General features: G+C 46.5%; 1 protein-coding gene across 1 annotated transcript; it reads left to right on the top strand.

The window, feature by feature from the left end:
- Window positions 1–1462: 1462 nt before the first annotated feature.
- LOC135905044 (uncharacterized) lies at window positions 1463–20121 on the top strand. Its single transcript, XM_065436047.2, has 4 exons — window positions 1463–1737; window positions 14991–15141; window positions 18314–18552; window positions 19078–20121. Exons 1-4 carry the CDS (start codon window positions 1511–1513, stop codon window positions 19736–19738), a joined length of 1278 nt encoding a protein of 425 aa, XP_065292119.1. The 5' UTR covers window positions 1463–1510; the 3' UTR covers window positions 19739–20121.
- The last annotated feature ends 1854 nt before the right edge of the window (window positions 20122–21975 follow it).

Raw genomic sequence — 21975 nt, 5'->3', positions numbered from 1 at the left:
AAGAACGCAAGTTGTATAAAATGCATGACGTGCCACGGTGCTTATTGGATATAACTGGGAGATGGCTATTCCAGGTCATATCTCGGTTGAAAGTAAGACCTAAGTACTGAATAGTTCCTGAGTAAGACGTTTTGGTACAACAAGAATTACTGCATGGCGAATTGTGCATAATACAAGATGTGGTTTCGTCAACATATTTATGCGGGTTTCGAAAACAAACAAGTTTTGTTTTTGATTTATTAATCGATATCAAGTAGTTGTGAAACCAATCGATGAATGATATGGCATCAACTTGAAGTTGTTCGATTGCATTCTGATGTACAGCGTCGATCAGTAGCAAGAATAACAGTATCATCTGCGTATTGAAAAGTATAACCCCTATTTTTTTACCGAACTCAAATCATTAACGCATAGATGAAAAAAAAGAGAGGAGAGTACTGAACCTTGTGAACTCTGCACTTCAAGGTTATGGTGTTGCTGGAGTAATTGTTGACGGAAATATGTTAAATAGAGTAACGCGCAAGAGAGAGGACAGATAAATGGAACAGCGCTTCGTTCGTTTCCTTCTGTGTGTCCTGCACCTTGCTCTGTTGATCGATTTAGTTTCTGATTACAGAAATACATTATGCAGGAACTTGCATTGAAGCAGGGTATTTACAAGGCAGTCTCAATTTAGCCCTGCGCAATTTAGTTGGTTTAAAGTGTCATTGCCTTATATTATTAGTGCCTCAGAGATGCACATATATGCCACTCTTTCTATAAAGAGCAACGAAGAGTTAAACAAACCTGCGGTTCGGAATACTTGCAGGGTTCCGACAGAATACACTTGGGAGCGAGAATTATTACACAGAAGGTTCAACGTAGCAGAATGAACGCAACCTTTCCTCCTTCATTGCCTTCACGCTGAGCCACGAGAAGCATTCTTATTTAAATTGGGTTGAGCGTTAGGCGGAAAAATATTCAATTTTAAAGTTCTTTTTACTAGCGCCGGTTCTCCCCTCAACGAAAAATGATTTTGCAGATTCCGCTTCGTGCTCCTGGGCTGAGTTAACACAGTACTGTTGGGCTATTACTTGGAGCATCGGCGCTGGGCCATGGCCATAGGAATGTTGCCGGGTCGAATATAATACCCTATGCGAATCAAAATGGCAAACTTTCTAATGTTCCCCGACTTTACTCACTCTATGCGATATTTCGGTGATTTATTTCTTCTCCGTAAAATTATAATTCGAATATAGCGAAAAGAATTTAAGATATTGTCGATTATTCCCTCTATCCTGATCCTTCGCTTTACCGTAAGAAATCTTTTTTAATTTATTTTCGCGTATTCTAGCTTATACACGGTTGACTGACATGGTACGTGTTACTTCATTTGTATCATCAATTATTTGTGTTGTATCTTCATCAATATTTACAATACCACCAGGTTCTTGGCCTACCTCCAAAGTGGGTCGCTGCCACTGATGAGGGAAACATCATTAAATCATCACCGACAACAGCGGTTACAACAATGCAGTGGATTGTTGACGAACGAGGTGACGCCACTGCCGGCCAAATAACGCAAACAACTTATCTTCACTGGCGCCCAAGGATCTACGCGCACTACGTGAGCTCCTCGACGTATTTCCCGGAGCGGAGTAGTCGCCACTGGGACACCTCGGGCCACACAGCCAGCGACCTCTCGACGAGCGAAGGCAGACTGTTCGTGGTCGCTACGCGCGAACCCGACACCCCTAGGTAAGTGTGCCTACGAATCCACTCGCGATTCTTGAGCGCCGACAGGAAAGCGGGGCGAAATTAATTTTGTAGCTTTTAAGGATGCGAGACGACATCTAAGCGTGTTGTCGTTCATTCTTCTTGTATGGAAAAGCTTATCACCAGAAGTTCTTGAAAACAAATTGCTGGCTCTCCCGCAATCGAGAGCATATGTAAGCGCGAAATGGCAACTGGCAAAGCAGATTGGTTGCAGATGACACTAGCCACAGTCTTAAAATGTGTGTAGTGTATGTTCGCAATGGCATACTCCCCCACACCACACCGCACCCCGCCGTACCCTGCACTGGTCCATATGGACACTGGTCAGCTAGAAAAAAGCGACTGAAGCAGCGAAAGATGCCAGGGAGACAGCACACTGCCGAGCTAGAAGAATATCGCCTGAAAGGGCGCCACGCCCCTTGGCGCCATCTCTCGAGGTGGCGCAAAACCCGCGCCGCGGAACTCGCGGACCACTGGCGTTCAGCACAGGCAACCCTGTCTCAGCGCCAAAAAATGACAATGAAGTCTAGTGACCTGTATGTGCCTTTTGAACGTCGCTATTGGAAATGACAAACAAGACATCAGCGTACCAGAAGGTACAGCTTGAGTGATACCGTATTTTCTTAAGTTGTGAATGGTTGCCCGGGTGATCGCGTTTTGTTCTATCAACTTGCCCGGATAACGGCTTTGGATTCTGGCTCGAGGTCATCTTAAGGGTGCCGACAATGGGAGATAAAAACATTTTATGCTTAAAACAATGTACAACCTATCAGCAGGGACAGGCTTACGCGAACGAGGCGTTTATGAGAACATGCACGTATAACCAGCTAGTGGTGCCGAAAGCAAAGCACTGACCAACTTAGCTGGTCTTCACGCAGGACTACCTCATGTGTAGCAACTACGACACTATATCTTTTCAAAGCTAAAGGCACAATTTGCTCGCGCACCACTTTCTGCGGCTATAAAGGCAACAGTACGGACGCGGCGCTTCGGCACATGGGTTACCGTGTCAAACAATACAGCAGTGTTTTACAGCCATTTTAGTCTTGAAGCAGGCTCCTAATCGGTGTAGCTTCCACGTGTAGCGCTTTTGAATTTGCCCAGACGCCTAATTTCGAAAACTAAAATAAATAAAGTTTATCACTCAGTGGTGTATTTGTCTGTTGTTTTGCTAAATGGGCTGTGTCTGTGTTGTCTTCTCTGTTCAACTAAATGAATTAACGTGTGTAGGCTTTTTCAGCAGTGCTCTTGCGCGTGCTATGCCTGCATAACTTTCTCCTCGGATGCGCCGCTGCTGTAGTGGTATCATAACTTTCTGCTCATTGCCACAGAAAATTGTCCGTATATAGGTATAGGCTATCGAAAGCCTGGACAAACACAACGTGCCGGACATTATGGTACTAGCTGAAACTAAATATCTTCCCAGCGCAGAGATAGATGAAGTCGTTTTCCGGAGTTGTACAAGCCTAAATCAATCGTGCGTTAAAGATTTACTGCTAGCCCTTAATAGACTGCCTGTCAGGGCCAGGGGCGTAGCCAGGGGGGGGGCTTATGGGGCTTCAGCCCCCCCCGAAATTTTTTCGTGCTGTCCATGCACCGCCGACCAAAGTGACCTCCGGCGCCGGAAATCAATCTAGATTTTGTCTAGAATGTCTTTTTGACGCTCGAAAAGACATTTAACCGCGAAGATTGCAAACTCGGGCTGGATTTCGTGGCAACGCCCATACACCGGAAGTCACATAACGCCAAGCAGTCCCATCCGAGCACAAAGTTTCGAGGGCGCTTTGATGGTGAGCGGGCTCGCCGCGGCATCTCACTGAGGCCACGGAATCTGTGGAGCGCATGGATATCAATTGCGAAACTTTATGGGTATAAATCTCATAAGCTCTTGATGTGAAAGGTGCATTGACATTTCCAAAGTTGTGCTTTAGATTTTCAATTGCGGAACTTTGTGGGTTTAATGTTGTCATAAACATTTGACGCCAAATGTCTATTGACTTTCCTAAAGTCTTACATCGTAACATACAACGAGACAAGCCAAATCAACACACTAGCAGACGAGTTGACAAACAGGCAGCGAGGTCCAATGAGACGAAGCGTTGGGGTGGTTCATTTGTGCCGTCATGTCACATAAAAAAACATAAACTTTTTTTTTTACCTACGCCAGAACATCCATGTCAAGACACTCAAGCCAGCCATAGTAAATACGTTCTTATTTATTTTTTCTACTTTGACTTTTATTCGCGAGGACACATTGAGCCTCTTCGATTTTTTTTTTTTTGTTCTCGCTACCCTAACCGCGGGCTGCCAGAGCCAACCAGAGCGCATACGTTTTTCTCGTATGGCCCCGACCACCGTGCGGTACACTTTGGTGCGCGTTCGGTTTGCTCTGGCCGAGTGGATTTTCACCGGACAGAGTTTTCGACGTTTTCTGGCTAGCAGACGAGAAAAGAAAAACAATGGTCGCTCGCCGCCATCACTGTGGGGACTCGAAGGATTGCACCGCATTCCTTGAGCGGAACCTTTCCGGAAAGTCTTCTTTCGCCGCTGTAGGATACTGAGCAGTATGCGTATGGTTCTCAGTGGACCAAGCGTCTCATGTTTTCTTCGGTATTCCTTCCGTAGCCCCATTAGGTGCCCGAAGTAGGCATTAGATTCTGGCCAAGATACTTTCCTATGCATTTCTTTTTCCTTTCGGTGCCTCCGCCTCACAGAAAAAAAATATACATTGTTGCGGCGCAGCGAATTGTAGCATGGTGAAAGTTCGATTTTGATACTTCTTTTGCGGAAAGTAATGGGCGACGGGACGCTTCAGTTGCCGGATACGTTTATTATATTATTGCGAAAGCAATTATATGGACACTCCAGGCGCATTCCTGCCATCGCCCTCATGTTTCGCATAAAGTCCAAGGGTGACAACATCGTGACCACGCGCTGCATGATGTATTTGCGAGTGAAAGCATAGGAGGGGAGGTGGAATAGGTGAGCCGACGATGGTGGCTCAGTCTTGTGTGCGCAAAGGAGAAAAGAGGGGAGCAAGCGCGCCGCCTTCCGTCGCGCGCAATACATCGGGGGGAGTGGATGGAATGGGGGCAGAATCTAGGATTCTGTGAATCTATGATTGTGCAACATGTTTATTTGCCTTGTTTGACGCATTACATACAGTTACTTCTTTATTACAGTATTATATACGCATTATACAGTTATTACAGTTATACAGTTATTAGACGCATTATATACAGTTAACTTATACAGTTACATACATAGACTCATTGGAGATTTATACGTATACTTAAATATCTTGTTGCGAGGTTTTGTGTATACATGCAGTGAACTTTGTTTCCAGTGACACTTTTTTGTCCTTTATCAAGCAGTATTTTCGCATTTGCATATCCCATTGTATCTTTGCATTTCTAATGTACGAGGGCGAGTCAAATGAAAGTGAGCCTACCCTAACCGCGCAATAATGGTTCGGTTCATTATCTGCGAGGCATGCGCGTAGAAGAACGGCATGTCTCATTTAGAAAAGTGACACGCAAGTGTGAAGATAAATGTTCTTTAATGCTCTCATACACTGGGTTGAATATGGTTGCGTCCCATAATGGACACTTCAAAAGTTGAACAACTCGGTGTCGCGAAGTTTTTGACAGCTGAAGGTGTTTCCAAAACAGAAATTAATCACCATATGACTGCCGTGTACGTTGAACACTGCATTTCATTGACCACTGTGAATCGTTGGAGCAAACGGTTCAAAGGACGTTGCAAAGACATTCCAAGACCGGGCCAAAACCATCGTGCAATCACCCCCCACACAATTTCAAAGGTTCATGAGCAGCTGAAACAAGAACGGAGGATAAGCATCGATGAACTGGCAGACCGTCTGAACATCAGTCACGGTTCGGTTCACGCCATAATTCATGAGCTTCTCGGCTATCGGCTCTTTGGTGCGCAATGGATCCCCAAGATTTTTATCCATCGCGAGAAGACGAAGAAGTTTCGCGCTGCCTTGACTCATCTGATCGGGTATCGCAATGAGCATGGCGACTTCTTGTTTGCAACTGTGATCGGGGAGGAACCTTGGTGCCACTACTACGAGCCTGAAACACGACGGCAAAGCTTACAGCGGAAACATTCGAATTTACCACCCCCGAAGAACGTAAAGGCCATCATTTCCGCTGGAAAGGTGTTGTTGAATTTTTTTTCCGATCGACAGGGTCCATTACTGATAGAATTTGCTAAATCTTGAGAGGCTATCAATTGTTTCCGATATTGTGAAACGCCAGAACGGCAGCGTGTCGCATTCAAGAACGAACAACGTGGAATATTGACGAATGGGGTCATCTTGCTCCACGACAATGCCTGTCCCCACGTCGCTTATGTGGTTAATACAAAACTGGCAAAGTTCAAGTGGGAAACGCTGCAACATCCGCCATACAGCTCAGGCCTGTCACCTTGCGACTTCTACATTTTGGGGCAACCGAAAAAACAGCTCAAGGGAACCAGATACAGACTTTTTGAAGCAGCAACCCAAGGAGTTTTATAAGACGGAAATCACGCAACTCGTTAGTCAATAGGACAAATGTCTAAATTCTCATGAAGACTACTTTTAAATAAAGTACCCCTTTGTTGGCTCATTCATTTGACTTGCCCTCATATATCTTGCAGAACTCCTGCTTTTTATACGTGCTCTCTGTCGCGACTAAAACTTCGGTGCAATTACTCACGATACACGACAAGGGACAGCTACTCCTGCGTAATACAATGGAACAAACTACAGCGTCATTGAGATTTTTCACTGGCCATTGCATATATACAAGAATGTAAGCACGGTTCTTGAATGACAAAGTTTCATTAAGATATTTGTCCTCAACTTGTACAGTTAATTGCCTTTTAATTTTTCATATCAGCGGCATGCACTGCTTTCCTGGTTTCGAACTGATATAGTTCTAAAGTTCGTGTGATATTTTCTTTAATTAATAAATAGACAAAAACATGGAAGCATTGACGTCAGTTATGGTTGGCACAATTTCTGGCACATACGAGTATAATATTTTATGAAAGAAATACATATTTTACTTGTATTTACAGAGCGTAGCTTTCAAGAATTCGTTTGCAGCATCTTTGGCAATGACAATGCAGTTATTATTCATGTATTTGATCCCTCGATTAATTGTTTAAGAGGAAGCTTTATCTCGGGCCCAATCCGACGCGGCCTATTCAAATACTTGTAAAACGCAGAAACGCTTTTCTGAGATAATCCTGCTAATCGCTTTTATTGAAATTGGTTGCATTTGAGAGAGAAAGTTAAATCCTAGTGTCTGTTGGAAACAGAACTTTGATTTAGGGCCTGAATTTTGTTTAAAATATTTTGGAAAATTCGAAAGTTTGAAAAAATAGAAGCACGGCGTTTACAAACTAATAGCTATGCATGAAGAACAGATATTGTGGTTCTGTAAACGGCATTTATTATAACAGTCAAAGCGGACAAGTTTGCTGTGTCAATTTGTATCTTACGTTAATTGGTTACGTTGTGTACAAGGGTTCTGCAAAAGCCGTATTTCCGCAATACTAAATTTTTTTGAGATTCATGTGCAACATATTTATTTTGTCCGCTGTAGATGTACTATTAGATGCAATTCACAGAATTGTGATATCATTTTTCATTGTTTAGTCACGGAGTTTGAAACTTGATAGTTTCGTTTGCCGAAAATTTTCAATTTTGGCCAATTTTTAATAAATAATTGACCTCCTAAATGAAAAATTCGAAGCCAGTAGTCACTAGAATTAAACTTTTTCTTTTAAATGCCACAAACTTCCTCAAATTTGCTGAAGAGGTTGCAGGGAAAAACGTGCAGCTGCATATATATATATATATATATATATATATATATATATATATATATATATATATATATATATATATATATATATATATATATATATATATATATATATATATTGGGCCAGTGACGTAGCCCCCCCCGAACAAAATTTCTGGCTACGCCACTGGTCAGGGCGTGTCCGTAGCACGAATACACCTGTCACGCTCAAGTAACAGTTGTGCAGGGCCTGCCAGCGTATCACCTGCGACGACGCGTTCCATCGCTTATGAGCGACAGCTCGAACAATCCGCCTTTCTCACGGCGCGATGGCGCATGCGCCCTGATCTAGCTGATCAGTCGCGAAAAGGTTCGCGCAGCACGATCTCGTAGGAAAGTTCCCGGAAAGAAAAAAAAAACCTTCCGACGTGCGATGCTGCAAACACACCTGCGGTGTTGAAACTCCGCTGTTAGCTCGACGTCGGTGCGGTAGTCAGACTGCAACTCCACTTTAAAACAGAAAGCGACCAGGACTTCGTCCGGACCAGAGCTCCGGACTGCACCGTGAGCCAAGTAGTTGGCGCCTTTCATTGACGGCTAGCAAATTTACCCACAAACCCACTGCGTTACGCTTGGGCGACGCTTAAGCATAGAGTAATATAGTAAACGTAAAGAGTTGATACCCTGTAGGCGCCTGCGGTACACTTTAAAGTATACCGCAAAAGTCCCTCCGATTACGCTTTCAGCGCACCTAGCGGAATCGGCGAAACGCACTAGCCTCCAAGATGGTCGCCACACGCCGCCTGATCTCGGAGGCCGTAATTTCAGCTTTGTTTCTTTTATTACTTTTTTTTCTGACCCATAACATTGCTTAAATCGAGTGATTTCATGCAGGTGCTTGTGCCGCTGTTTATATGTTGCGACGACAAGCGTGAAAAGGTCTTCCAATTTATGTTCGTTTTACTTAAATTCATATTTGCTGTTTCAAGCTGTCATTTAGCGCAACATTCATGCCAACTGTTGTGGAAGTAGAACTTTATCGCTTGTGATATTGTACGTCTAGTAACACACGCCAAAAGCAGTATCGTAAATAATTGTGCCATGCTCCTTAAACATAAATCAACCTGCTGCACAGCCAAGAACACGAAAATTGCAGGCAACGGTTTATTGCAGCAAGATTGTAAGAGGCAGATACATGAAAACGGGAAGAAACTGCGAAATGCAAGTAATACGGGAGTCACACGGCGCACTTTTTAATCGCGATCAAGCCCGATATAATTTGAATTTGTCGGTTGCGATTGCTTCTTTTACGCAACCTGCGCGAGGGAGCCAATCGCAGTCGAGAATTTCGATCCAGATCGGGCTTGATCACGATCGAAAGTGGCCGTGTGACGCCGGTATATTGGAGAATAGTCTGAAATTAATGGCGTTATGGCAATAACTTTACGCAAGCAAAACGCATAAAAGACGTGTTGCAACTATCCAGATAATGAAAAAAAAATTACCTGCACTGACGCGCCAGCATTTAATTTACAGAAAATGGGTTTGAGAAGGAAAAATATATTACGCTTTTTCTTGTACTTCTGGGAATGACGGTGAATTAAGGTAGCAACATTATGTGAATGGTTGGGTGCCAAATTAATATGGCTGCAAAAATAATTGGGCACGCACCAACATCCTCATCTCGAATGTGTTAGCCAGTGCGTACGTCATTAAACAGCTGCAAGATACTGGCATCACTGTGAATTAAGCACTTTGTGTTGGGGTCTGCACCTGCTGTCTTCGAAGGCTTGCAATCGTCTTCTGACACATGGAAATCTGCCCTTGAATTTGCATGGTGTCCATTGGCTGTAGAGTGTATATTGAGGAAATAGTGGAGATTCCTGCAATACGTAGAATGACAGGCAGAAGGTAAGCAATACTGGAGGCTTCAAAGCTATTGAATTTAAACGCTACGTTCCTTCGTATATGCAATACTGGAGCCTTCAAAGCTTTAGAAATGAGATGCTGCGTTCCTTCGTATAATGCGTATGTTTTAGATCTCAGGTCAAGGAAGTACTGTTATAAATGCCAAGAAACAAGAAACTTTCTACGGTAACGACTCCATACAGAATTAAAACATAAAAACACCCATCTTCAGCCCAATGCAACACAGCTAACAACGCTCGAGCGCACATAGCCTGCTGCAGAGGTTAAGAGAACACGCATTATTGCCATACTGCAAATAACACGTGCAAGTACTGCACGTGTACTGCTTTAGAAATAGCCACATTTCTTTTACAAAAGTGGAGCGCCATACGTTTTCAGAAGTCGCTGCGCGTAAGATAAAGATCTCTGTCCGGAACGGCATGTGTTCATAGTCCGCATTTCTTAACGAACCATTTTATTGTATTTTCTAACTTCGTCATTGTATCGAACGTGCCTCGCAGCTCGGACGCTACCACGTCGCTGTTATCGCTAACATCACCGCTCATTGCTTCGCATAAAAAAAAATGGCTGTGGCTTAGGTAAGGTTAAGCCCAGGATGCGAAGCATACTAGCCTTTATTTTAGTTGTTGAACCACTGTTTAGCCTGGTGAACTGCTGTTGCTTGGCTATATTTGGTTCGGCTAGACGAAGAAACAACTCTTGCATTACTGCTTCGCCTTCAAGAGTGGAACGCGATAGCGTTCCCGTCGACCCGCCAAGGGGTGTAAGACAATGGGCTACAGGGCAGCGACTACGCGCCCCGCATTGGACGCGGTGAGCGTCGAGCAAAGCAGCGTTCGGCGCGGCAACGAAATGTGCGCCTGAGCAAGAGACGCACGCCTTAGAAACAGCTCGTTTCTAAGGCAACACCGCATTCACTAGAGGCGCTTTTGTACCGCTTTGAAGCATCGTACTCGTGGCTCAGTGGTAGCGTCTCCGTCCCACACTCCGGAGACCCTGGTTCGATTCCCACCCAGCCCGTCTTGCAAGAGTTGAGCCAAAGCCACTTCTCCTCTGTCGTGACGTCACGGTGTCACGTGGTTTCATGGTCACCGCCGCGCCTGAGGAGCTGGGTTGAGCTCTCGTAATATGCTTCGCATAAAAAAGGATGCGAAATGAAAGTCAGCGTAGCAAATGGGCAGCAGCTGTTCTTGGCTTGAAGGCCATCGTCACTCGTTAATGCGGCTAACAGTGGCATAACAAAATACGAAGAGAATAAGTCTTTAACAATGTGCCAAAACACTTCTTGTGGCCTTACCATAAAACAGCGACAAAGCAGTAATGCCAGGCGCTGGCAGAAAAACCCAACAACGATCCTCGGCGCATTTTACATAAAGCGCTCGGCGACGGGGTCTAACTAGGCATCGCACGTGTTGGGTGGGGCCCGGCCGTGTATCAAGCTGTTAGCCGCAGCCACAGCGACATTTTTTTTTTGATGTGCTGTGCCACCTAGCGGAAGCGACGAAGCTCCATAGCTCGGCCGCGACACGGCTCGAGTGTCCACTCTTGTCGTTTGCTATGTTACTCTATGAGTAAACAGTTGGGACGAAGGAAACTGCTCTTGTAGTCCAGTTCTGGCTTTAGCGATTTGAAGTCAACTACTCGTCACTTCGCGCGGCGCGCACACAATAAGCGGCAAGCCGCACTGTGCCAGAATCTGTACATCACCATTCCCTTATTGGGTCGCCGGTCGCATTCGCTACGGAGATGGGTGGGTCCATACATGTTGATACGTTTCTTAATTCAAGAGATTCACTGTTTACATCGACATCAAACGGAAAGCAAGAGACGGTGCATTCGGTGCAGCAGCATAAACAACCGTCAGCGATGGCATCCGCGTTTTAGCGAGAACAACATGGTCAGTTAAGTTTTTGATTGTTCTTTTCTCCTTGAAGTCGACCAAAGTCTCTTCAAGGTGTTTATCGGCGTTGATGAAGCAGGAGGCAGGTTGGAGGTAACAAAACTTGAGGATATATTGCAACGGAAATATTTACACAGTCAAATACAGAGTTAGCAAAAGAACACTGATACAAAACACACAAGTAAACAGCGCCTTACTCTTCTACTTTTTCTTAAGTTAGAGCCTAGGACAACTGTCACTACATACGACCAACCGAGTCTCACTGTTCTACCACTAAGTGGTTACGGCCCAGACTAGCGTTGCATCGTACGGAGTCTTACTGTTCTACCAGGTTTAGTGATTACAGCCTAGACTGAGGAACAAGCACCTCGTCTGGATTGTTATAGGGGAAAGAGACAAAGAAAAAGTGCGGTAGGGTCGTTAGCCCATCCCACGGAAGCAATTGCCAATGAGAATTGACAGTTTCTTAAGCCACAACCCAAAGGGATGGGCTTACTCTCAAAAGTGAATCTATTGGAAAACCACCCTGTTTTCCCTCTTCCCACATCTTCTTCTCCCCCTCCTATTTCCACGTGGTCAGTGACGGCCTCGGCAAACACGCCAGGCATGCACGATTTATTGAGGCCATCTCGCGCCTCAGCGGCGTTTCTAGCCAGCAGGGGGCTCGGGCGCTGGTGTCCCAACACCGCGTACCGTAGCCCCCCTCAAGGTTTTTCCTGGTAGAAAAATAATTACCGCTGGCGGCATCCGGACTCGGGTGCTCTTAAAACGACGTTCTCCGAACGCGGCCTCCGCATGCGCACCGCGCCCCTCTCTACGGCGCGCACTGCATGTTGTAACGCGACACCAAGCGGGCTCTCCACAGCGCTCAAAACAAGATGCACGTGGCTGCCGCCCAGGGGCGTGAACCCCCCCGCTCCGTACGCACCAGACGTGGTCAACATTGCTAGCAGCTGCGTCTCTAATTAGCAGGGGACTCAAGAGCCGGCGCCACATTGTCGCGTATACAACCGTCCCACTCGAGCTTTGTCCGCGTGGCCCTATTATGACCATCGGCGGAATGTCAACACAGACCGCGTAAAAGCATGTTCTCCGAATCCGTTTTCCGCCTCTGCACCGCGCCCCCCGCGGCGGCGCGCGCCTCGGCTCGTCACCCAACACCACGCGGGCCGTCCGACCCCTCAAAAACAGAAACGGTTGCCGCCCGAGGCGCTGGGGGTGGACGCTTCCCCATTCACAAAACGCATGGGCAACTCGCGGCACTGCAAAAGTATATACAAAACAATCATGCAGCCCTACGCCGTCCATTCTGCCTGTTCGACGATGAGCGGCCTAACAATGGTCTATAAATGAGCACTTATGCCAGCACAGTTCTCTCTAAAAATGTATCAGCGATGCGCTTTTCCCCGAATATTTGACGCTAGCAACGACCTGTGGCTGTAAGATGTCGACGTAAACAAGTGCGCCGCTTTGGTAAATCCGACGCGGAAGGCTTCGCTCTAGGATTTCTTGAATGTGCGAAACGTCTAAAAAATGTGTAAAAAAACGATATAATAAGCGAGTTGCAAGTGCAGAAATCAGCGATAACAAGCTCCAAGGCAGCCGGGTCCGCAGACGGTACTCGGCGTTCCTTTATCGGCGGCAATGTTAGCACAACAGCGCACTGCGACCTGCTCACCTAGTAGTAGGTGAGTGCTACGTGGCTTCCAGGGAACGACATACTTCCCCGGAGAAATCCAGGGAAAACACGGAGAATGCGGCAGATGGAAATTCGAGACGATGATCAAATTCAAGACGATGTTAGGTCGCCTTGAAGAAGACAAGTCCACTTGTCGAAACTTTGGCTCCGCCTTTCACCTTGTTCTCGTTTTGCTCCCCGGAGAAGACATTCATAATTATTCGCTATCCAGGACGCGCATAAACGACGCTCACTCAACATGTTGGTACACAAATCAACCTGCGAAAACCCATCCACCCTTCCAAAACGTTTCTATTGGCGTATGGCAGAGGGCAGTACAGGAAAATGAAAAAGGCAGATTCTCTCGTCCTTGCTGAAACTTAAGCGCGTTTCTGTATTGTGCCCCGGCTCTACCAAAAGCGGGTGTGTGCTCCACCGACTTCCTCATACGACCGCATCGGGACTGCGGCGCACAGGGGTGAATCTTCGCATTGCTGCCAATGGCCGTTTTTGAGCGGATGCTCTATCGACGCTAGCCCCAAGGTCCCCTTCAGTTGCGCCCCTAACAACAGGGCGATGTAGAAGCAAAATGGCGGCGCACACAATTGTTTACGTTGTCATGGCAACAGGAACAGCAGCCGCGCAGCGCCTCCTCTCCCAAACGTTTTTCGTTTCTTTTTGCTTTTATTATGCCGACCCGCTCCCTTTCCCCTTTCTCCCATGCCGCGCGCGCCGCTTACTTTTTTTTGTTTTTTACCTGTACGCGGCGTGTTTTTTTTTTTTATCGCGCGCTACGGCGCACCACGCGCCAGCTCGCAAGCAATGCGTGCGCTACGCTGGGCATTGGCATTGCTTGCGAGCTGGCGCGTGGTGCGCCGCGGGCTATGCGTTGGCACGCACGCAGTCTTGCCCATACTTATATTATACCAGCATTTGCCGGGACATAAAAAAATTGCAGTTCCAGTACAAGAGATCCTTGGCCTCGCTTTATTGACTTCGTTTCCGAAAACAAAGATTTTTCTTATAACATGGTGTGATAAACGCTCAAAAAATGTGCAAGAGTGAAAGGTGCATGACATATACAAGAGTACTAAACTCAAAAGTTAACAGACGGTGAAATAAAAAAAGCGCTAGAAAACGCGAAGGCCGTTTCGTACACACAAATATAAAAAAACAAAGATTTTTATGTAACGTCCTCAAGACCGAAATGTAGACGAGCTTCTGATATATGCACTAAGATATTGCAGAAAACTGGACGACGTGTGTGACATAGTCATGAGAGTAAAGAAAGCGAAAACTCACTGGTAATGGTAAAAAACAATGACAACATAACGAAACGATAAAATAAAGAAACGTGAAACGTCATGCAGCGGGCTAAGCTGGCGCCAGGCCGGCGGGGCCGCACGGCGTGCGCGCGGAGACAGTCGAAGATGAGGGAGTTGCGAGGGAGGATGAGGGGAGAGCAGTTGGGGGGGGGGGGGGGGAGGGCTCGGCCACTTGGATCGGCGCGCGTGCGCGCTACGATCTACGAGGCTATGCAAGGAAAACGGATTTTCGGCTTCGCCCTGCTCATAGGTGGCGCCAATTACCTCTGCCACCGAAGCCGGGGAGTTTCCCACCGCGGACTGCGGCGCGAGCTCCTTTTGCTGGTTGTTCTTTGATCTGCGCTTGATATATTCCACGCCGTCACCCGCCGCTGCACGAAAACCGCTGTTGAATTTTCCTTGCCCTCGCTGTAAAAAAAAACATGTGCGTTTATTGCCGTCGGTTAATCCCAGACACAATAGCTGCACTGAAAAGCTGTCCCACCGTGCTAAGCATCGCGATGCCTCAGCATGCCTCAGCCCCATTTCCTTATCGCTCACGCTCTTCATATTTGCGATGCTGCGGCTCCCGCTTGTATATGCAGGCTGGACCTGACGTGCTGGTCGTTTGCCTTGGCCTTCCTGGTGGTCATGGTGGTGGCCATGGTACTGTTCGCCGCCCGCCACCGAAGACGCCTGCTCGACGAAGAAGTGCTCCTGGCGGACAGCGCCGACAGAGATGGCCTGCAGGGGGAGGTTGGCGTTCCCGCAACTTTCTTCGCCTTGCATCAACGCTCGATCTCGACTAAGCGCATTGGCACATAGTAGCCACGCGTTCGTCGCACGTGCACTGGCTCTGCAATCGCCAGGATAGCGCTAGCCAACCGCCGCGGTTGCTTAGTAGCTACTTATTTTATACCTTTTTCTTATTTATTTTAACCAGGAGAGACATATACATTACAAATTTGAGCGGCTGCCTTGTAGACAACAGTGCCCAGGTTGAGAACACATCGTTTTATGAATTTTTTTCTAGCATAACCGGTACCACGCACAGAAACGCTTTAATGCTAGTAGCATTCATTGCCTTCTTAGCAAATTCCAGCATATCTATCTATCTATCTATCTATCTATCTATCTATCTATCTATCTATCTATCTATCTATCTATCTATCTATCTATCTATCTATCTATCTATCTATCTATCTATCTATCTAGCATGTTACACTGACCCAGGGACCCACGTTATCTACCTGCTTGGGCCACTAGGTTGCTCCTGGTCGTTCCACTGTCGTCACTTCAGCTTCATAATTTTACTATCGTCGTGCCGTCGTCGTAGTCACGTTTTCTGCCCCGACTCAGTGGCTCAAGTTCTCTAATACCTTAGGCCACTAGGTATGTGTTCGGGGTCATGCCGTCGTGGTCGTCGCATCATCGAAATTCCAGCTTTTCCATCCCACTCTCGTCATACCGTCGTCATCACGCTGTAGTTTTATCATTGTCATTACTTCAGCAACGTTACCCCACTGCCGCCATGCTATCGTCGTGACACTGTCTTCGTCGTTCCATCCACGTCAATCTTTCTTCGTCGTTGTCTTGTACTTATATTGTCGTCATTCAATCGTAATTGCCACCTTTGTCCTGCCGTCAGCCACAGACAGCTGCTCTCATGCCTCCATTGTAAGACCATCGTCTTAATGCCATCGTGGTCATGCCATCGTCGTCACTGCAGCTTCGTCAACCAACTATATTGCGCCGTCATCGTCCCGCCATCGTCATCATGCAGGCTTCATCATACAGTTATCGCCAAGCCATTGTCATCATACACTCGTCTTTACACCTTTGCCTTCATGCCGTTGCCATGCCATCGTAGTGACTGCATCGTCGACATACGTCATGCATTCTTTGTCATACCATCATCGGGATGCCGTCGCGGTCATTCCATACTTCAACATTCGACTATCACCACGCCGGTGTTGTCATAGCGTTATCGTCATGCCATCGTCATTACGCTGTCGTTTCAGCACCGGCATCACTTCAGCATCGCCATCCTATCGTCGGCATGGCGTCGTCGCGATACCACCTTCCTCGATCTATCGACATCATTCCTTCTTCTTCATGCTCTCGTAATAACTTTGTCGTCATTCAATCGTAATGATGCTGCCGTTGCCATGCGATCGTCGTCACTTCGTCGTCATTACAGAGACGCTATCGCGCATACGTTGTCATTCCGTTGTCGTGGTCATGCCGTATCAGACGCGTCATTGTCGCCATTCCCGCTTCTTCGTCCAGATGTCATATCATCGCCATCACGCCATCGTCGTCATACAGGCGCCGTCGTCTCACTGTCCTCGTTTCGTCGTCGTCGTCACAATTGTCGTTACACCATCGTCATAATTTAAGAATCGACATCTCATTGCCGTAACATCGTTGTCGTTATACCGCCTTTGTCGTTCCATTAGTAGCGTTCCTGCTTCGCCAGTCCATCTTTACTGCGTCGGCGTCATGCAGTCGTCGTCGTGTTTTTATGCTTCATCAGAGACCGCGGCAAGCAAATGCCACAGCAAAGTGGGACGATGTATGTGGCATATAGCCGGAGCCCAGAGAAAGTCGCAGAATTTTCGCTACACATGTTGAATAAGCGTGACTTCAGGAATAGGGTATGTCGCTACACTGCCCGATTGCCATTCGCATTTTAGCCGACAGCCACCCGGAGATGAGTTCTGCCGTAATTCTTGTGCAGATTTCCTAACCTCCAGAGAGAGGGCATCACACTTTTGAATGTCTGCTTGAAGGTGCTTCTTGCACGCCTACCATGCTATTGCTGAACTCATGTTCGCCATCAAGCAGTGAGCGTGCATATGTAAATGGAATTTTACGCCGTTATCGCGTTTTATGGAGCTAAGATGCCGTCAGTTCGTGATCTCCAAATTATCTACACACGTAGTAATAACAAGGTTGTAGCAGTGTTATTATTTTTCTGGTGTTCCACTGTCACAAAATATGCGCCTTTCCAATTTGCGCATATTTGTACACCAAACACAATTCACGTGTTGCGCCAAAAGTATGGTGTATATGTAGAAAACAAGAATACGCGCTGTTATTACTTAGCCATGTTTCGACGGGTAGAACTACGACATGTAACTGGACAAAAAATACTTAATAGCAGTTTTTACAGCGTATTTGGAAGACGCCTGAAAGCGTCAGTCTCCAGCTGGCTTCCAGCTCGAGACGGATATAGTGGTGATGGAAATAGCCCATGTATATTGCTCCAGTAGACGATATGTTGTTTTAAATTTTTTAGGTGAGCTTCAGAAAAACGCTTTTCAACGAAATGAGCTGCCTGCTCCACATCCGAGTAGAATTTTAAGTTGACCGAACGTGGGCCTCCTTGACAAGTACCCCCCCCCTCCCCTCCCCCTAGTTTGAAAGAATGAAATTTAACAAGAAGGCTTTGGTTCCTGAAAAAAAGGTACCTGTGAATTTAAGTTTTACCTCTACGTTTACAAGCCCTACGCCTCATTTGTCCTTCATAAAAATTCAAATACTGCACCTCATGAACTCGAACCGTGACTCCCAAATAAATGCCCCGTGGTATATATGTACTCGATTCACGTGAGCCGGCAAACAGAGCACCATCTGCGCTGCGTACCATACAGCTGGAAAGAACACATTATTACACACAAACTTTCTGTTCATAAGTGGGGTAGTTCTCCCGTGCAACTGCTGCATTTTTCTGGCGACAGTGTCACTTTGAATTGTATTTAGTCCGTTATGTAGATTGGCAGTATCAGAACGCACACTGAGGTAGCTGATGATTTCAGACGTCCACCCCACTTCTATAAAGGAGGTAAATCTTTCATATTTCAATATGCTGTACGCTCCTAAACCACATCACCCACTGACACGCCGCGTAATATTCTAAACACAGGCGGCACTCCGGGAAGCCTCTGACCGCAAGCGGAAAGGAGCCGTGTTTGCCACTCACTCCAGCGGGACCAGCAGGCGACCGAAGACCGAGGTAGCGGTGGCGGGGAGGCATGCCCGGGGAGGCGTGCCCGTGAATTTCTACAAGAGCACGCCCCGGAAAACGACACTGAGCCCGTCTGGCAATCGAAGACCTGCGCGCAAGTCCATAGGCGAGGCACACGATGATGAACTCGCGTGGAAGTAAGTGGCGGATATATAGGAAGCTGACGCGGCTTCATTGTTGAAGAACGCGCGGCAGACGAAAATAGGTCTGGTTAATATCACACTTCTTAGTCCGGAATAGTTATGGACTGTCCGATTTCTCATTTCTCAACTCATTTCTCACGTGTTTACCGCAAAATTGCCGCAGAATATTTTCGATTGGGAAAACGGGATTTACGAAGGTGTCGCGACAAAATCGCATGTTTAGTGACGCGTCACCGAAACATATATCATCACGACAGCTCCTGAGGGAGCATTCATCAGCTTTCCTCAGCGAAAAAGGTACTTTAGATGCTCAACGTCGAGGGTTGCAACGCACACACTAGCGAGTGATTGCCAACTTGGTGTTTCCATCTTCATATAGCTTAATTACCTCCATATAACGCGTGCAACAGCGCAGGCTCACTTTTGAATAGGATGTCGGTGTCCTAATGTTCTGATAATCTAATTAAATCGGGAAAGTTGATTTAACCATTGTCGCAATTCATTCAATCTATTTACCAGGAAGAATACAGCGAAAAAAGCTGATGTCGACCGAAAAAACAATCGCACGAGACCTCGGAAGCCCATGACGACTGCAGCACAGACATCTCCTGCCGTTATTTTCACATTAAAAAGAACGCCACACCGAAGACCATTTATAAATTTCGCGGTAACGACAGCAAAGACAGCTGGAGTGACATCAACGTCGGCAGCTTCATTTACGACCACGAAACCACCGTCGACCGCGCCATCCAGATTCCCATTGAAGACCAGGGTCATTTGGAGACCGCGTCCAACTACCGGGATCGTGAACTCGTTTGGGGCAAATAGCCCGTCCCCTGCGGCCCCTTTTGCTGGGGGTGTTTTTCGTGACTTTACCAAGTATTCGTTGGTGCCGACTATGCAAAGAACTTTGACGCCCACTGCCGAGAGAGGCTTTCCGGAGTCTACGACGTCGTCGTTCATAAAGACGAAACAAGATGGCGTTATGAAGTACTCGGTGATCACCGTGCCACTGGCGACTGTCTTCGATCTGCCGAAAAGCTTCTTGCTTGACAAGACTTCAAGAGGTGCTGCGTCTGGTTCCTCAAGCCACACTGCCAAGGCCTCGACTCTAGAAACTGACGAATCCGTGGCGCACACGGAACCATTCGCTGATGATTCTTTGAACTATTTCGCATAGTAAGGAAGGTGAAAGTGAGTGCGACGGTTTTCCACGGGGGACACGAAAGGCTTTTTACAGTGGGACCGTCAAGTTAAGTTCGCATAAGTGTAATGTAGCATGTAGAGATTTCATGCTGTGGGCAGAATTCACGGCTTTCAGTGCTTTCATCTGGGCGTTACGGCACGTTGTGTGAAGACCGAAATAACATCTTAAAGTGAACCCTCTTCAAAACGCTTATGGTGTAACAGTCCTTGAGCTTCGTGCAAGATGGATACATAAATATTTGTCGCCTTGCCACGAGGAGATTGTTATGTGTAAGTACTCGATGTTTTTGTTGTGATAGGTCTTTTTGAATCGTCATTACGAGGAAAATCGTCCTTCCCAGCAGTACAAGATAACATATAATAATATAGTAATATGTCCACTTTCCGATTTAAGAGCATGAGTTTTTAATGAGTAAGTGTCACCATTTTTACGTGTCGCTAATAAATGTGCATGTGCTATATGTATAAAAACACTTTAGTTGATTCCCATTTATAGCATTTTCTGCTCGATATTTTAAAACCGGAACTTTGCCTCTTCCCTTCAATTATGTGTATTCTAGCTTCTGTCTTCTGGCTGTTTTATTGCTGTAAAGACAGAAGCACATTGCCCGTTATTCCAGTTAGGAAGCGCGCTACGTTTTAGAAGGGATTTAGAAACGACGGATCCAATTTTTTTGTGGGAACGTTCATGCTGCGTGGTTATTTTTTTTTCGGTGTTTAAAGAAAGCCCGCGAAATATAACGTAAAACGACATGACTGTGTTCGTGCGCTATCCCATTACAGCGCTTTCAACCGTGCTTCGAGCCTATCACTTATCAGGGACGACGGCGCGTCCCATGAGCAGAAAGTTTTCATTTTTCCGGCGGGAGGGGGGGGGGGGGGGGGGGGTCTGGTGCCCGACCAGCTTTCCAAACCCTATGCGTGTCTGTATATATAAATTTCTTGCACTTGAAGGAATTTCGTGTGATCTCGATGAATTGTTCACTGAAGTGACGGTCTTATAGGAGGATTTACAAGACCTCATAGTAGGAGGCAGCTCAATTTCACAGTCTGAGTCCTCTTCCACCATCAAGAATCTGGCGACTCTCGGTGGTGTAATCTACCTTTGCGTAATTATCGTATACTTCGCTATCACTACTACTGCTTCGCTTTTCCGAGGAAACTGTACCCTCTCTATGCCTTTCTTTTTCTTCTTCCATCAGTTCGAGTTTAAGCGCTCCTGCGCATGATTGCTGTTGATTCTGATTTCGAGTGAATCCGGCTTGGCCTCATTTTGCTTACTGAGTGAATTACACAGGGTGCCTCAACTATCATGCACCAAGACTTAAAACAAGGGCAGTTGCATTACCCGACGAAAGCCTAGTGGCTACTGTTTCCGGTACAGTGGAGTAGCCGCCAGTAATTCTCTCGTTCCTGAAATTTAATTCGACAATTGCAATTAATTATGTGATTCGACAAGTACTGTCCTATCTATCAAAGTGTCAATTAGGCACCTCCGAATGACATCTAGCTGCTTTGTTTTCAGCGACGTACTAATTGCGTGAGATGTTTTCCGACTGGCAAACAAACCTCACGAAATATGAACAATACCACGCGAATGCGCTCCCACCCGCATCATAAAATAGCGCCCTCATTTAAGCTGATTGAAAGCCACTGCATCGCCTGTCGCAAGCCGGAAGAGAAAGCGCGTCACCTTGACAATGGTACGGAATGAGCACCAAGAGCATGTTTCGCGGCATTACAGCTATTCCTTCCTCTCTACGTCACACATATAATCCGTCTCTCAAGGCATGCTGATCGCATCCATAACAAAAGCTCCATGATAACGCGGCCGAAGCACCGCTGTGACCACGCAAGAAATGTGAAATGCAATCTAGAATGTTTCGGAATCCCGGCTTTGCTCGCACCGCATCGACAGAGTGCACGCGGAACAATATCTCGCGCCTGAAACTTGCTTCGGACGAATGACAAATTAAAGTGACAGTTTTAGTTTTCATGATAGTGCATACGTGCTGCATAAACAGGTTCATGGCATAAAATAAAGGCGATATATGCAGACCGGGAAGCGACCCACGTGTTTAGAAAAGGCAAAACCGATGCGTTCAAGAAGTTAAATACCCACTTCTAAACAGCTCAATTGGCAATCGGGATGCCTGCAAAAAAAAAAGAAGACAACCAGGTAACATCAGATGTCAGTGTGCCCTTATTATC

This window comes from Dermacentor albipictus, chromosome 6, assembly GCF_038994185.2.
Source record: "Dermacentor albipictus isolate Rhodes 1998 colony chromosome 6, USDA_Dalb.pri_finalv2, whole genome shotgun sequence".
Lineage (NCBI taxonomy): Eukaryota > Metazoa > Arthropoda > Arachnida > Ixodida > Ixodidae > Dermacentor > Dermacentor albipictus.
The sequence above is the reverse complement of the archived record's forward strand: the minus strand, read 5'-3'. Positions and strand labels throughout refer to the sequence as shown.